This window comes from Callithrix jacchus, chromosome 4 (assembly GCF_049354715.1).
Source record: "Callithrix jacchus isolate 240 chromosome 4, calJac240_pri, whole genome shotgun sequence".
In the NCBI taxonomy this organism is placed as follows: Eukaryota; Metazoa; Chordata; class Mammalia; order Primates; family Cebidae; genus Callithrix; species Callithrix jacchus.
In genome coordinates, this window is record NC_133505.1 from 139,402,489 (window position 1) to 139,418,669 (window position 16,181).

A 16,181-nucleotide genomic window follows, 5' to 3' on the forward strand; every position below is an offset into this window, starting at 1 on the left:
GAGACAACACAAACATTTTAATTAGCTGAAAAGTTGTTCCTAGATACTTCAAAAGATGTCTTTATTCTTTTTTTCTTTTAAAGCAAGCAAAAGTTTTATTGGGGAAGTACAAGTACATTCCAAGAGAGAGGAGTGGGCTGACGCTGCTGGAAACATGCCGAAGACATTGTACCTTGTGATCTTCTATTGGCTCAGTTCTTTCTTTACGCAGTTCTCACCAAACTTTGGGGGATCCTCCCTTACTATGCTTAATGCACATGCATGGGAACCAGGGATCAATATGAATCCTATCTAATGGTGGCACTGCTTCTTACCACCACCTGGGGAAGGTATAGCAGTCAATTTTGTACCAATTGTGCCTGCTCAGCTCTCAGGAATTCCCCTTTTGCCTTTTTCCTTGCTTATCAGGATCTAGTTAACAGCATTCTGACAGTCCAACCATGGAGTGAGTACTGGGCATCCTAAGAGGTGTTCTGGGGGGTTCTTTCCAACATGAATACCTCCCCCTCATGCCTGCTCATATCTGACTTTCTACTCTTACATTTCTCCCTCAAGGAGTTGGGACCCAGACAAACATGTCCTTATTCTTTAACTTCCTATATCTTAATTGACTAGAATCTAATATTCTTTGCATATTCAAAGTTTATCCTATGTATTTACAAATGAAGTGTATTAGTCAGTGTTCTCCAGAGAAAGAGAACCAACAGGAGAGAGAGAGAGAAAGAGATTTATGATAAGGTATTGGCTCAGACAGTTATGAAGGCTGAGAAGTCCCACAGTCTGGTCTGCCCTTGGAAGGCCTGAGAGGGGAAGAGTTGATGGTGTTGCTTCCAATGCAGGCTTGAAGGCCTGAGAACCAGGAGCCCATGAAGGCAGGAGAATATCTCTGTCCAGCTCAAATAGTCTGGCAGAAAATGAATTCGAACCTCCTCCTTCTTGTTTTTCGCTGCAGGCCATCAAGGGACTGGATGAAGCCCATCCACACTGGGAAGGACCATCTGCTTTACTCAGTCCCCCGAACCAAATGCTATTCTCTTCCTTAAAGCACCCTCACAGACACACCCAGAAACAATGGTTAACCAGCTATCTGGGCATCTCATGACCCAGTGAAATCAACACGTAAAATTAACCATCATATGATGTTAACAACACTTGCCTACATTAGCGTAGTTACTACAAAAGGATTTTTCTAGGCACTCCTCCTATTTAAATATAGGTTCCACTATACATATACATACACACATATAGTTAAACTTACATACGTGGAGGGTGAATGCAGCTCCCACAAATGAACCCGTGCTATACAAAATATGTAAAATGTGAAATTTGCACACACATTAATTGCTTTTTAAATCTGCTTAAGTTTATTATATTTGTTTCCATAAGTTTATGATATCTCTTCTAAACAGACACTAACAGGTCTCCTTATTTTCTTCCTTTCTTAGTTAGCCAGGCTAATCCTGAAAGGGCCCTGCTGAAGGAGATCATTGTAACTTCCCAGGTCCCTGCCCTAAGCGTGGAGGGTCTTTCTCAAAGACTCTTCCATATAGAGCCATGACTAAAACAGGCAAAGGGGCTCCACTTCGGCTCCTCAGGCGTCCATCTCTTGAAATCTGGTCAAAGAAAGCAAAGGATTAACTTCAATGCAGAGTTCAGGTTACAACTTAGAGCCCTTCTCTGGCAAGATCACTCCTAAAGCAGTGTAGAATGGAAAAAGTCACGCAGGATTTGGTGTTGGAAGACCCAGGTTCATGTTTCAAGTCTGAAAGTAGAGAGACTCTGCGTGAAAATGCAGCAAACAAATGTCTTGCCCAGGTGGTCAAGTAAGACCATGTGTAAAAAAGTGTTCTTCAAACCCATGAAACACTATACCAAGTATTAGTTATTACTATAATTACAACAATTCCTCAAAATAGCATTCCCAAGAAATAAGCTGTAGATGCATTATTTAATGTGTTTAATTTGCACCTTCTGCACCATGCAAATGACATTATTGCCATTATCAGCAATAGATATTTTTATTTTAGTTTCTCTGTGAATTCACTGTTGCCTTGAATATCAGCATCATGTTTATGTTAAAAAAATGAACCCCAAATTCTTCATCCAGCCTAATAGCAATCTAAAACCACAACTTGGGCACAGTGGCTCATGCCTATAATCCCAACACCTTGGAGGCCAAAGTGGGTGGATCACCTGAGGTCAGGAGTTCGAGACCAGCCTGACCCACATGGTGAAACCTATCTTTATAAAAAATACAAAATTGGCTACTCTTGGTGGCGCTTGCCTGAAATCCCAGCTATTTGGGAGGCTGAGGCAGGAGAATCACTTGAACCCGGGAGGCGGAGATTGCAGAGAGCTGAGATCATGCCATTGCAATCTAGCCTGGGAAACAAGAACAAAACTCCGCCTCGAAAAAATAAAAATAAAACCACAACATGTGTTCCGTATCATAGTTTCCACATCTTTAAAGTGTTTCTTGTAGAATGTGAACAACGATATTGCTATACTCTCGTTATTTCAAAGATTTTAATTATGCTGCTCTACCCATCTGCTCTGCTCAAAGGAATTTATCATTCCCGCACGCCTCCTACCTCATAATGTCTTTCAGGGGCAAGCTGACTTCCACTTAGAGTGATCTGTGGGAAAACATAACGCGTTCTGAATGTGCCACTGAGGGAGAATTCTTCAAACTTGGTAAAAGCTGAACCCACAGGCTCTCCACACGTTTTGAGGTCAGTGGTTTGACACTTCAGTAATGTGCATATCTATGGAAGAACACAAAAGAGGAGTCAGAAAACTTGCAAACATTTTCTCAGCTAAATAATGCAACTTCAAAAAATAAAGGAATGTTTAAATTGCCTCATAAGAAGCATTTTTCAAGCCACAGGGAACAACTTACTGGTGAATCCTAAAATCAATGTAGTGGATCAGGATTAACACTTTTTTAAATGAAGTCAAATAGAATAGACTAGAATTTTAAAAATCAGAGTGCATGGCACATAATAATAGCTATTTCTAATTCTATTTTCAATTATTTCATAAACTGTTTCAATTAAATTTTTTTAAATTCAGTCACATATCCACTTGGCTACACTGGGTTATGGTGTAAAGTATCCTTCTTCCTCTGGATTTAGTTGAGGTCAGTTTGAAAAAAGCATTGCTCTAACGCAACCTGATGGAAAAAGAGAATGCACGGAAGTTGCGGCTTTTGAAACCTGAACCTGGCCTGCTGAGAACTAATCAATTTGCTTTATGTTTTTACCTTGCAACTAAAAGAACTAATTCTGTTCTTGCTGAGACTGAACAAATAAAGTGCTCTGCGGACAAAATTCAGTGATAGAGATAACATTACACCAATTAGCTAAATCCAGCCCAACTTTCAAAGAAAAGCAAGGATGACCTAGAAGAAAAACTAATAATAAGGCCACTCTAACATATTTAAGCATTTCTACCTGTAAGTAATATTGGCCTTCTACCGTGTGCAGTCCATCAAAAGCACCTAGGGCATAGACCTCATCTGTTCGCTTCTCAGACATCTTGTAAGTTAAGTGACAGCACAGGTCTTTCTGGCAAACTGTGTAATTTCCGGTATTTCTCTTAAGCTCGGTGAAGGTAAACTCATCAAAATAAATCATCCCTGGAAAATCTGACTGCTCAGAGGAGAAAGGCTTGCTGTTGCTAGCATAAGCATGCCAGTCAACAGCTGCAGGGTAGGTGGGCTCACGGCGAGGCCGAGACTTCAATTCTGATAGCATCAGCTGACCACTCTCTGTTTCCATGTCGTAGTGGTACCCCTTGACTGCTTCTGGGGCGTAAAGTCCACTCCCTACAGGCAACATAAAGAAACACAAACATTGGTTTCAGATTTGTTATGGTGACCAACAACTAGAATATTCCCATGTGAAGTTAAATACAAAGTTATTAAAGCATATTTTCAAGATAGTTAAGGAGATAGCTGTTATATTGGTGTACGTTCCAATTTGACTCTGCGATCATTTGACATGGAGGTGCACAGTTTTAAGCTAACTTAGCAACAAACTAGAAAATCCCCCCAACATGAAGAATAATTTTAGCTCTCCACTGACGATTTAATTTCTTTGTGTTTGGGATTTGTTATTCAACAGATAACAGAGCAGTTAAGAAGGAAGCTTGCATTACTTTGAGCATGGATAGTATAAAGGGTAAACTCTAAAAACCTGATTAGGTCAAAAGTGATTTTTATCACTTCAACTTTTTTTAAGCTTGAAATATTTTTATTTATTTGTATTTTTTCTTCCAACTTTTATTGTAGGTTTAGAAGGGGAAGGTGTGAAGGTTTGTTACATGGGTAAATTGCATGTTGCTGGGGTTTGATGTGCAAATGATTTTGTCACCCAGGCAGTGAGCATAGTATCCAACAGGTAGTTTTGCAGTCATCACCCTCCTCCCACCCTCCACTCTCAAGTAAGCCCTGGTGTCTACTGTTCCCCTCTTTGTGTCCATGTGTACTCAATGTTTAACTTCGACTTGTAATTGGGAACATGTGGTATTTCATTTTCTGTTCCTGTGATAACTCACTGAGGATAATGACCTCCAGTTGCATCCATGTTGTTGCAAAGGACATTATTTCATTCTTTCTTATGGCTATATTCCATGGTAGTATTTCGTGGTGTATATGTATCACATTTTCTTTATCCATTTCACTGTTGGTGAGCACCTGGGTTGATTCCATGTCTTTGCTATTGTGAAAAGTGCTGCAATTAACATACAAGTGAATGTGGCTTTATGGTAGAATGATTTATACTCCCTCAGGTATGTACCTATTAATGGGATTGCTGGGTCAAATGGCAGTTCTGTTTTAAGTTCTCTGAGAAATCTCCAAACTGTTTTCCACTGTGGCTGAACTAATTTACGTTTTCACCAGCAGTGTATAAGCATTCCCTTTTCTTCATAACCTCACCAGCATCTGTTTGTATGTTTCTTTAATTTTTTAATCATAGCCATTCTGACTGGTGTGAGGTGGTATCTCGTTGTGGTTTTGATTTGCATTTCTCTAATAATCACTGATGTTGAGCATTTTTACATGCTTGTTGGCCACATGTATGTCGTCTTTTGAGAAGTGTCTGTTCATGTCCTTTGTTCATTTTTTAATCGGATACTTGGTTTTTGTTTGTTGATTTAAGTTCCTTATGGATTCTGGATATTAGACCTTTATGAGATGCAGAGTTTGCAAATATTTTCTTCTGCTCTGTAGGTTATCTGTTTACTCTGAACCACAAGATTTATTCTGACGCATGCATATTGGCTAGGAAGTTCCTTAGAACTGGCTTTGATTTTTTTTACATAACTTCTCTCCAATTCCAATTTTCTTTCAAGTAAAATTGAGATAATAATGTTTGCCTCCTTTATTCACAAGGATGATATTCCTTAAGTAGAAACAAATACTATTATTAACTTTGTGATGTTAAAATTGGTAAAAAGTTATGAAACAAAATGTGGCTTGAAAATCAAGACGCCTTCCTGAGACCATCGCTCCCACTTGGTGCATGCCGGCGTGAGTTACCTGTCATGTGCATGCTGGTGTTGTGGGTATTTGCAGCAAGTAGATTGACTCCCATGGCCTTGGCCCATGCTGAATGGAAGGGAACAGCCGAGAGGAGGGGCAGCGTGTTGTACCATGCTGTGGGGTAGACAATGCTGTCAACTTGAAACTCATCCACCACCACCACAGCTGGGTCATAAGAAAAAATGTCAAAGCAAGTAAAAATGCCAAACTTCCCAAAGGGAGTGTCGAAAGTCACAAATTCTGAATCCTTGGGGAAATCAAATTGAATTTCAGGTGCAAAAAGATTGTACTGTTAACAAAAAGCAAAGAAGAAGAAAGTTAATAGAAAACTGCCAGATAGATGTGATCAATTAGGTCCCCATTAAATCTCTCCTCCCATGTGTGTTGACATGCATGTTTAAAACTGTTACACATAGGCCAGGTGTGCACCTGTAATCCCAGTACTTTAGGAGGCTGAGGCAAGTGGATCACTTGAGGTCAGGAGTTCGAGACCAGACTAGCCAATGTGGTGAAACCCCGACTCTACTACAAATAACAAAAAATAAATAAATAAATAAATAAATTAGCCAGGCATGGTGGTATGTGCCTGTAATCCCAGCTACTTGGAGGCTGAGGCAGGAGGATTCCCTGAACCCCAGAGGCAGAGGTTGCAATTAGCCAAGATCACACCACTGCACTCCAGCCTGGGTGACAGAGTGAGATTCCATCTCCAAAAACAACAACAAGAATAACAACAACAAAATAAACTGTTACACATAAATTTTCAAAAATCATGCCCACTGTACCACTGTCTATCAATTTTCTTATGGTGGCATTAATCAAAAAACTTCATTTTTTTTTACAATCAATGAATGAAACCACATCCACAAATGATATTTAAAGTGTGAATATTTCTATCTTAAAATCACAGGTTGAAATCTTGAATCCTACACTTCTCAGATTGTTTTCCACCGTAGTCTTTGAATTTCAACAGCACTGCCATGTTAATAAAATAAACTTTGTCACGTCTCCCAGTGATACTGCCAAGTTTATGGAAGTGAAGTCATTGAAAATTAATTTAGACAATGCAATTGCTACATATTATTAATTAGTAACCCATTTGTAATTTTATTTTTCTCAGCTTGATTCCTTTTTTAAAACGCCGCTTAACCTGGGCTCAGGAGTACAGCATATGTTTTGCTTGGGTTTTTGTTGGGCCTGTTGTGTGCCTGCGTGTGCTCTGGCGAAAGCTTCTCCCCACCCCTGTGGTCCCTGGAGGTCTCTTGCCACTCCATTCTCCTCTCAGGTAGCAGCCCATCCTTCATCCTTTGGTGAATGGCTCAGGAAAGGCGTGTCACCTAATTGAATTAAGGAGTGATAAGGCCTTTGCAGAGTTCTAGGAGGGAGAAATACACTCTTCCTGTAGATTTTGTTGATAAAGATGTGAACTTCGTGTTGCTCCAGCTATGTGGCTTCTAAAAGGAGAGTTTCCCTGAGAAAAGAGCTGTAGCAAAGGGCTAGGAGAGCTAGAGGGATGGAGCCTCTGAGTGTCAGACTGCACTGAAATGAGACATACCCTTTCTATGACACACATTTTTACCTGTGTGTAAGCAAGGAAATTCCCATCTTTTTAAAGTCATCTTCAGTTGAGGTTGTGTTTCCACTGCAATCAAAACAGTTCTAATAGAATATATGGTCGCTTAGTATGAAGTGCTAACAAATTGGGCTAAAACATGAACCTGATATTAAATCATGAATGAAACAGGATTTTTACTTCTTTTTCAGAGAACAATAAAATCTTTGTGTCATTATTGTCACATCTACCGTATTCTGTTTTATGATTAATTCAAGCCCCGAACCCTTATATGTAGATGAATTAAGCCCCCTTTTCAACTATGATGTAATAATTATAAGATGCATCTATAACAGTTCCCTCCCCAGCATTCAACAAACAAACACACATACACACCACAAGCATACAGAAGTAACAAGTTGAGCTAAGGCGCAAGTGATTCTCACCTTATGGTAGCGTGCCACCAATTTTCCCTGAGAATCAAACACCACATCAGTGTTGTATTGGTAACGGCCATCGGGGGGACACTGAGGGTCACTGGCATTGCATGGCTTCTTGTCCCCAATATTAGCCACAACATAGATAGAGTTGTCCTTGGCCAGGCAGCTGAGTCTTTCTTGCACTGGTGTCTTGCCAAATCTGATTCAGTAGACATTTCCTCAAACTTACTATATTTTAGTAATTTTTGAAATACCAAAGTGATAACTTTATTTGCCCATTACCCAACAGCCCTAGAATCAACAAAACATTTTCAGCAGAAAATATTTTAAAACTCTCATGTGAGATATGGTATTTATCTTCCTGAAAGCTAACCTATATTACTATGCCAAACTCCAGATTACAGTACAAGGCTGAAGGAAAGAAAAGATGGAAGAAGAAGAAAAGGATGAAAAGAAGCAGCACATTCTCTTATGGGGTGCTCCCAGGAAGGTAAATGAAGCACTTGAAATTTAGCAAACTCTGCTAATGGAGAGGACCTTGTTTATAATCCAAGCCATAGTTTGTACAAGCTTGCTGATATGAGTTGTGGCTGGAAACAGAAATGCCAGGTGACAGTAAATAGTTTGTCCCCTGCAGATTGTCTTCTATAGAAAGTAAATATAGCATTAAGTAGTGGAAATGTTAAAGATTAAAATAAAAAATAAAAAGCACTTCACCATGCTGACTCAATCTCCTCATCTGTCAAATGCAATGTAATAGCTTCCTTTCTGACTTAGTGGATCCACATGAGAAATCTTGAGATAAGTACAGACATGAAATTGCTTTACCAAGTAATACCAAGTCCATTCATATTAAAGATATTTATCCCTGGCTGAGCGCGGTGGCTCATGCCTGTAATCCCAGCACTTTGGGAGGCCAAGACGGGTGGATCACCTGAGGTCAGGAGTTCAAGACCAGCCTGACCAACATGGAGAAAGCCCACCTCCACTAAAAATACAAAATTAGCTGGGCATGGGGGCGCATGCCTGTAATCCCAGCTACTCAGGAGGCTGAGGCAGGAGAATCGTTTGAACCCGGGAGGTGGAGGTTGTGGTGAGCCGAGATCTTGCCATTACATTCCAGCCTGGGCAAGAAGAGTGAAACTCCATCTCCAAAAAAAAAAAAAAAAAAAGATATTTATCCTTGACATAAGAAAGGAATGTGGCAAGGTGATAGCTGGGTTCAAATATTTGCAAGACTTAATTTATTGGAGATAGGTCACGTGTGAACATAACATAGAGTACAGGAAAACGATTAAAGGAAGTCAAAGAGAGGCAGATTTCAGCAGAAAGTAAGACAAAAAAGTTTAGTAACGAGCTCACTCTGTCAAATAAGTGTATTTGCTAGTCACTAAAAATTTTATTATAATATGGTACATCTAGGCCCTCAGAGTCCATTCAGTTAGCACAGCTTAAAGGACATGGCTGTTTTCATTCCAGCCAATCTAGTGACCAATTATGAGACCATAAGCCTTCCTTTATTCACATATTTATAATGCAAATGGTAATGCCAACTACATAAATTGAATGAGAATATGTGTATAGTATACTAGGTACAGTTCCTGGGATCAAGTAAGTGCTCCATAAATGAGAATCGCTATGATGGATTGTGTGAGTCCAAGAAGGCAGCCCCAGTCGTGATGGCTTTGTTGCTTTTAGAGGCCAGTCCATGTCTCCCTGTGATCTCACAGCCCCTCTGCAATTGATGTTAAGCTAACCTTGGAATAAAAAGGACAGATTAATGGCCTACTGGTTTCGATCTTTTCTTTTTATTTTCTTTAAAAAAAAGAGAAATGCTGTTAATATTCACATTCATTAAGACCTTTAATAAGTTTATCATGTCCTTTGTTTATTTTTCTTTTCTTAACTAAATAATTTGAGTTATTTAATATTTCCTACTAGTTCCTCATGAAAAAAAAAAAAAAAGCCTATGGAACTGTTTGACTTGTCAGCATTCTAAATAGTAATCTTTTTTTTTTTTTGAGATGGAGTCTCACTCTGTCGCCCAGGCTGGAGTGCAATAGTGTGCTCTTGATCACCACAACCTCCACCTCCCGGGTTCAAGCAATTCTCCTACCTCAGTCTCCTGAGTAGCTGGGACTACAGGTGTAAGGCATCATGCCCGGCTAATTTTTGTATTTTTAGTAGAGACAGGGTTTCACCATGTTGGTCAGGATGGTCTCGAACTCCTGACCTCGTGATCTGCCCTCCTCAGTCTCCCAAAGATTACAGGCTTGAGCTACTGCACCTGGCCTCTAAATAGTAATATTTAAGTACACAAGGATAATCGCATGGCTCTCTATTATTCCTTTCAGAGATCAATATTGCTAGGGAGAAGACTGACTTTCTTTTCCAATATTATAATTATATTAAATACTGGATTGCTCCTTTTTATAACACAGAGCTGAAAGGTTGTAATTTGAATAAGTAGGTGTAAGAATTCATGATGTTGAAATTTCATCAGTCACTTACCTTCCCAACTTAAAATTATTTATCTGTAGCTAATTATCATATTTATGGATAGCTTTTCTCTGGAAAAGTCAGTTTTATTAGCCCAGTTAAATAGAGTACATTTTAGTGTAAGCCTCTTGAATTGCAGTGAATAATGATTCCTTCCTATTCTGGGAAATGCCTCATAAGCAAGTAGATGCTGAGTCATGGTGACAGGTTTCTGCATACACAGACCATACAATATTTAGAGAATATGGTTTCAAAGGTAAAAATCCCGGAGTGAGGCTTAATTCACATAGCTGAGCCTGAATATTGTACCACTGAGCTTGACTTTCCACTTAATTTTACATAGTCAAAATTATCAGAGAAATGTCTCTTTTTGCACCATAGATGTAGTTCTAAACAGGTGCATGTAAATTTAAAATTAACAAGTTAAGTGACTTTTTAACCCATCAATTTTGCCATTTAAAGAAATAATCTTGAACTATTTTTAAAGTTAAAGTTAAGACAACTAAAATATCTATTTCATAAATAGATTATTATGCATATTTTCTTTAAGAAATTTATGCCGAAATTACATCTAATAATTACTAAAATTTCTCAAAGGATAAGAATACAAAGAAGTTCAGACTCAGTTCCTTCTGTTAAAAAAGTAATAATGGCAACTAGCATTGGAGACTGCATTACAATGAACAAATTCCAAGTGATTACTTCACTTGACACTCTTGTCTACTCTGTAAGAGAATTAAGACAAGGACTTTATTATCCCTGTTTTACAGATACAGAAACAGAAATGTTAAGCATTTAGGTTATTCGGTTACATCACTCAGCCAAGTGGCCGTAAAATGTGGTCCCAGAAGCAGTGCTTCCTTTTTCAAGTCCTACACAATTTCCATTCACCATATTGATTGCATTGTAAATGACGATAGCAAAGCTCTATGGAAACATAGACTCGTTCATCTTTTTTACTCTTCCTGTGAAGGAGGCAGGTGTCCCTGGATGAACCAGCTTACTTGTATTTGAAAAACAGGTTCTAGATATTACAACTTTTTCACTTTGTTCAAACCCAATTAAACACATTTACTATAAAAATTGGGTGTACACCTACTATTTTCTTTTCAAGACAAGGCCTTACTGTCACCCAGGCTGGAGTGCAGTGTGCAATCATAGCTCACTACAGCCTCAAACTCCTGGACTCTAGGAATCCTCCTGCCTCAGCCTCTCAAGTAGCTGAAATTACAGGTGTGCACCACCACACCTGGCTTTATTTTTATTTTTATTTTTATTTGCAGAAACAGGGTCTGGCTTTGCTGCCCACACTGGTCTCAAACTTCTGACTTCAAGCAATCCTCCTGCTTTGGCTTCCCAAAGTATTGGAATTACAGGTTTGAGCCACCATGCCTGGTCATGCCTACTATTCTGGAAAGACAATGGCAACGACTAACCAACCCATCATCAATAGCTCAAGTCTTTTACCAAACAGGAGATTGCCAGATGACATACATTATGAAACATAAACACTATCCACAGATTCAACACTATTTCTTTTGTTTGTTTGTTTTTGAGATAGAGTCTTGCTCTGTTGTTCAAAAGATTCTCTTGCCTCAGCCTCCCTAGTAGCTGAGATTACAGGTGCACACCACCACGCCCAGCTAATTTTTGTATTTTAGTAGAGATGGGGGTTTCACCACATTGGCTGGGCTGGTCTTGAACTCCTGATCTCAAGTGATCTGCCTGTCTTGGCCTCCCAAAATTCTAAAATTCATATGGAACCAAAAAAAGAGCCTGAATTGCTAAAGTAATCCTAAGCAAAAAGAAAAAACCCTGAGTTGTCACATTACCCAAGGCAATTGTAACCAAAACAACATGGAACTGATACAAAAACAGACACATAGACCAACAGAACAGAGTAGAGAACCTAGAAATAAAACTTCATACCTATAGCCATCTGTAGCTCAAAGTTCACAAAAATAAGCATGGGGAAAGGACTCCCTATTCAAAGGTGCTGGGATCTCTGGCTAGCCATATGCAGAAGATTGAAGCTGGACTCCTATCTTGCACCATACACAAAAATTAACTCAAGATGGATTAGAGATTTAAATGTAAGACCTCAAACTATAAGAATCCTAGAAGAAAAGCTAAGAAATACTGTTCTGGACATCAACTTTGGAAAACAATTTACGACTAAGTCCTCAAAAGCAATGGCAACAAAAGGAAAAATTGACATGTAGGACCTAATTTAACTAAAAAGCTCTGTACAGCAAAATCAACTATCAACAGAGTAAATAAGCAACCTACAGAATGGGATAAAATATTTGCAATATAGGCATCTAACAAAGGTCTAATATCCAGAATCCATAAGGAACTGAAATCAATAAGCAATAGCGAAACAAATAACCCCATTGAAAAGTGGGCAAAAGACATGAACAGACACTTCTCAAAAGAGAACACACAAGCGGCCAGAAACACATGAACAAACATCACCTATCATCAGAGATATGCCAAGCAAAACCACAATGAGATGATATCTCACGCCAGTCAGAATGGCTATTTACAAAAAGTCAAAAAATAGAAGATGCTACAGAGAAAAGGGAACACTTATACACTGTTGGCGTAAATGTAAATTAGTTCACCTTTGCAGAAAGCAGTTTGGAGATTTCTCAGAGAACTTAAAACACAGAGGCAATTTGACTCACAATCCTATTACTAGATATATACCCAAAGGAAAAAATAATCATTCTGCCAAATAGACTCATGCACTTGTATGTTCATTGCAGCACTTTCCACAACAGCAAAGATATGGAATTAACCTAGGTGCCCATTAGTGGTGGATTGGATAAAGTAAATGTGGTATATATACACTATGTAATGCTATACAACCATAAGAAAGAACAAAAGCATGTCTTTTGCAGCAACAAAGGACATTATCCTCAGCCAGTTAACACAGGAATAGAAAACCAAATACTTGGGAGGCCGAGGAGGGTGGATCACGAGGTCAACAGATCGAGACCATCTTGGTCAACATGGTGAAACCCCGTCTCTACTAAAATTACAAAAAATTAGCTGGGCACGGTTGTGCGTGCCTGTAATCCCAGCTGCTCCGGAGGCTGAGGCAGGAGAATTGCCTGAACCCAAGAGGCGGAGATTGCGGTGAGCCAAGATCGCGCCATTGCACTCCAGCCTGGGTAACAAGAGCAAAACTCCGTCTCAAAAAAAAAGAAAAAAAGAAAACCAAATACTGCATGTTCTCACTTATAAGTGGGAGCTAAGCATTGAGAACTCATGGCCATAAAGATGGGGCCAATAACACTGGGAACTAATAGAGAGAGGGAGGAAGGCAAGGGCTGAAAAACTACCTATTGGATACTGTGTTCACTACAGGGGTGGCGTGATCATTGTACGCCAAACCTCAGCATCATGCAATTTGCCCATGTAATAAACCTGCACGTGTACTCCCTCAATCTAAAATAAAAGTTGAAATTATAGGGAAAAAAAGCATTTATATCCTGTGTCACAGATTGACTATTTGTCAACACAATTACCATTCACATTTAGTGAGTTTACTGCTGGTGTTTTACAAAATTACAACTTTTTGTTTAGAAATCAGAGTAATGACATGACATTACCTCCCAGGGTCTCTGCATGGAGTCCAGTTCACTTCAGGGTCTGGTATATTCTCCAGATAGGGGTAAATGCTCTCCCTGGTGAAGACCCAACCATAGATTCCATCTTCTGGGGTCACAATGATATGTGCACCCTGCTCAAAATAAGTGGGGCGAAAAAGTTTCTCATGAATTCCAAATACTTTCTTACCAAATTGCAAGTCTCCTTTATAAGTATAAAAAGGTAATACCTGCTTGGCTGCCAGCTTAACTGCTTTCTCCAAAACATCTATGTTCTTGTTCATCAGGAGCAAAGCTTCTTCTTTTGAAACAGGTGTTTCTGTTCTGTTTGGTAATATCACCGCATGCTCATATACTGCAGCAATAAAAGTGTCCAGCGCACCAACACTCAGGACAAGGAGGGCAGAAAGTGCCACACATTTTGGGAAATATGATCTACTCATAACTAGACTTTAGTGATCTTTGAAAAACAAACTCAGATTCTTATGTCTTGTTCTGCTGGAAAAACTTTACGTTAAATCCCTTCCGGCAATCAGCTCTTTATATTTTCTCACAAATACATTACACAACACCACAACACAGCACTGAAAAGGGTGTTGTGCAAGAAAACTACAGTCAGGACATGCTTGGATTGACTCAGGCGTATAGTGCAGTTGTTGACATTGTTCAGAGGTCAACCCAACACTAAAAGATTGAGCAACCAGATGAATTCACCCCAGTCTGAAACACACTGCCAGTGGAAGTCTTTTCTTTGAATAAAAAATATTTTCCTGGTAAACCAATATTCCTACTCATAGGGCTTATGTTGGAATGTTCCAGACGGTAGTCATCACAGCAACAATTTGCTGAGCACTCTACTTACGCATTTGTATGGCCTTTTCTATTTGAAAAGCCCTTGTTCTCCATCTGTGTAAGCTCCAGCTCCCCCTAGCGTCCTCCCAAATCCACCCCAGTCCTAAGTGATATTTCTGAACTCCTATAGCATTTTTTTTTCTGTGCCTTGGAATGTCTCTCACTCCTTGCTATTGTCTTGGCCTTTAATTTAAACATAATACCAATACTTAATGTTGTATATGCGTATTTTGTCTTCTTATAGAGATTAAAAAGAAACTTGATGTTTTCTTTCAGAATATCCATGTCCAATAAACATCTAGAGATGATGTATCCCGGGGTGTGGCCCCTGGAGGGTGAGGGAAGTGTCCTGCTCACTGTTGAACCTCATCACCCTAGCACATGTGTGACAGATGGGAAAGCTCAATATATGAATGAATGTTAAATGAGGAATCCACTACCTGATGGGCCAGTCTATTCCACGTTTGAACATTGCCAATTTTGAGAACACTCTTTCTTGTAATTGAGATGCAATTTGCTTCACCTGTCTCCTGCAGTTTAAACCTGCTTCCATATGAACACTAACGAATAGTTCAAAAAGTGTTAAGTTCTCTCTTAATTCTTTTATTTTTTAAACATATCATCCTAATAAGTCCCTTAAGGGCAGGGTGCTGCTCCTATAGAAATTTATACTGTGCTAAGCTTTGTAAATATTTTTTCATTAAACTCAATTCCCTCGTCTAATTTTGGATTGAATCTCCTTGTTTAAATATGAATTAATTTAAAATGTAGAATTTTTTTAAGGTTTAAATCTGATTCTAAGGCCATTAACACTGCTTCTCCCTCTTGAGAGTCTTTCTAATCCTCATTTGATATAAGGAAACTTATAAGTTATGGACATTTTTGTCTATTTTGGGTTTGATTTGGTTCAATAATTCGAAGTCCCCTGGCTTCAATAAACTTTTCCATTATCGAAATATTTCTTCTCCCAGGTACCCCAGGGTGTTTCCATATGTCCTCATGCCCTGATACCATTTTAGAACCTAAGGACGTGTGAACATAAATTCAGCCCTAAATTCTGAATTTATGTCTGACATAAATTGTTTTCATCAGACATCAGACATAAATTCTTTTCAGAGAAAATATCTGAGGAGAAGAGGGAAACTGTGTAAGACAGATGGACTGATCTGAGACGAGAAAAAAATGGTTTTCCTATTTCAAGTTGAAATTCTAACTCTTATCCTGGTTCAACTGACTTTTGGAATAGAATCAAAAGGAAACATATAAGAATTCTCCTTCATTCCCCCAGCCCCTAGTTCCAGGAAATGTACCAGCTTTTTATTATGTTGAAATCAATAGAAACTTGAATTAAATAGTTTATTGCCAAATGCTGTTGGTAATGCCTTTGCTTCGTAGGTGTGTAAGGAATCGGGCTTGCCGGTACAAGTTATTTGAAACACTGTATTGGTACATTATCCTTATGACAGTTCACTATTATTGTAGGATTAAGAAATTTAGAGTCAGAAGTTTGGTATTACAATAAATAGAATTCCTCTTTTAAATATGTAAGGGTCACATTTTAAAGGAGAGAAGAGGTGCTAGAATAAAATCTCTAAGAGTTTATTGACTTTCCCCAAATCTTTATTTCTAATACTCATTATAAAATCTCTTCTCCATTCTCCTTATCAATATCCTGACCC

At 38.9% G+C, this 16,181-nt stretch overlaps 1 protein-coding gene across 1 annotated transcript; it reads right to left on the reverse strand.

Annotated features, from left to right (window-relative positions):
• Window positions 1-1,341: 1,341 nt before the first annotated feature.
• Window positions 1,342-14,166, reverse strand: VNN3P (vascular non-inflammatory molecule 3). Its single transcript, XM_035296735.3, has 7 exons — window positions 13,881-14,166; window positions 13,654-13,784; window positions 7,544-7,736; window positions 5,543-5,834; window positions 3,453-3,826; window positions 2,592-2,765; window positions 1,342-1,613 (listed from the first exon to the last, which is right to left on the reverse strand). The coding sequence occupies exons 1-7, from the start codon at window positions 14,091-14,093 to the stop codon at window positions 1,485-1,487; spliced, it is 1,506 nt and encodes a 501-aa protein (XP_035152626.3). The 5' UTR covers window positions 14,094-14,166; the 3' UTR covers window positions 1,342-1,484.
• Window positions 14,167-16,181: the final 2,015 nt, after the last annotated feature.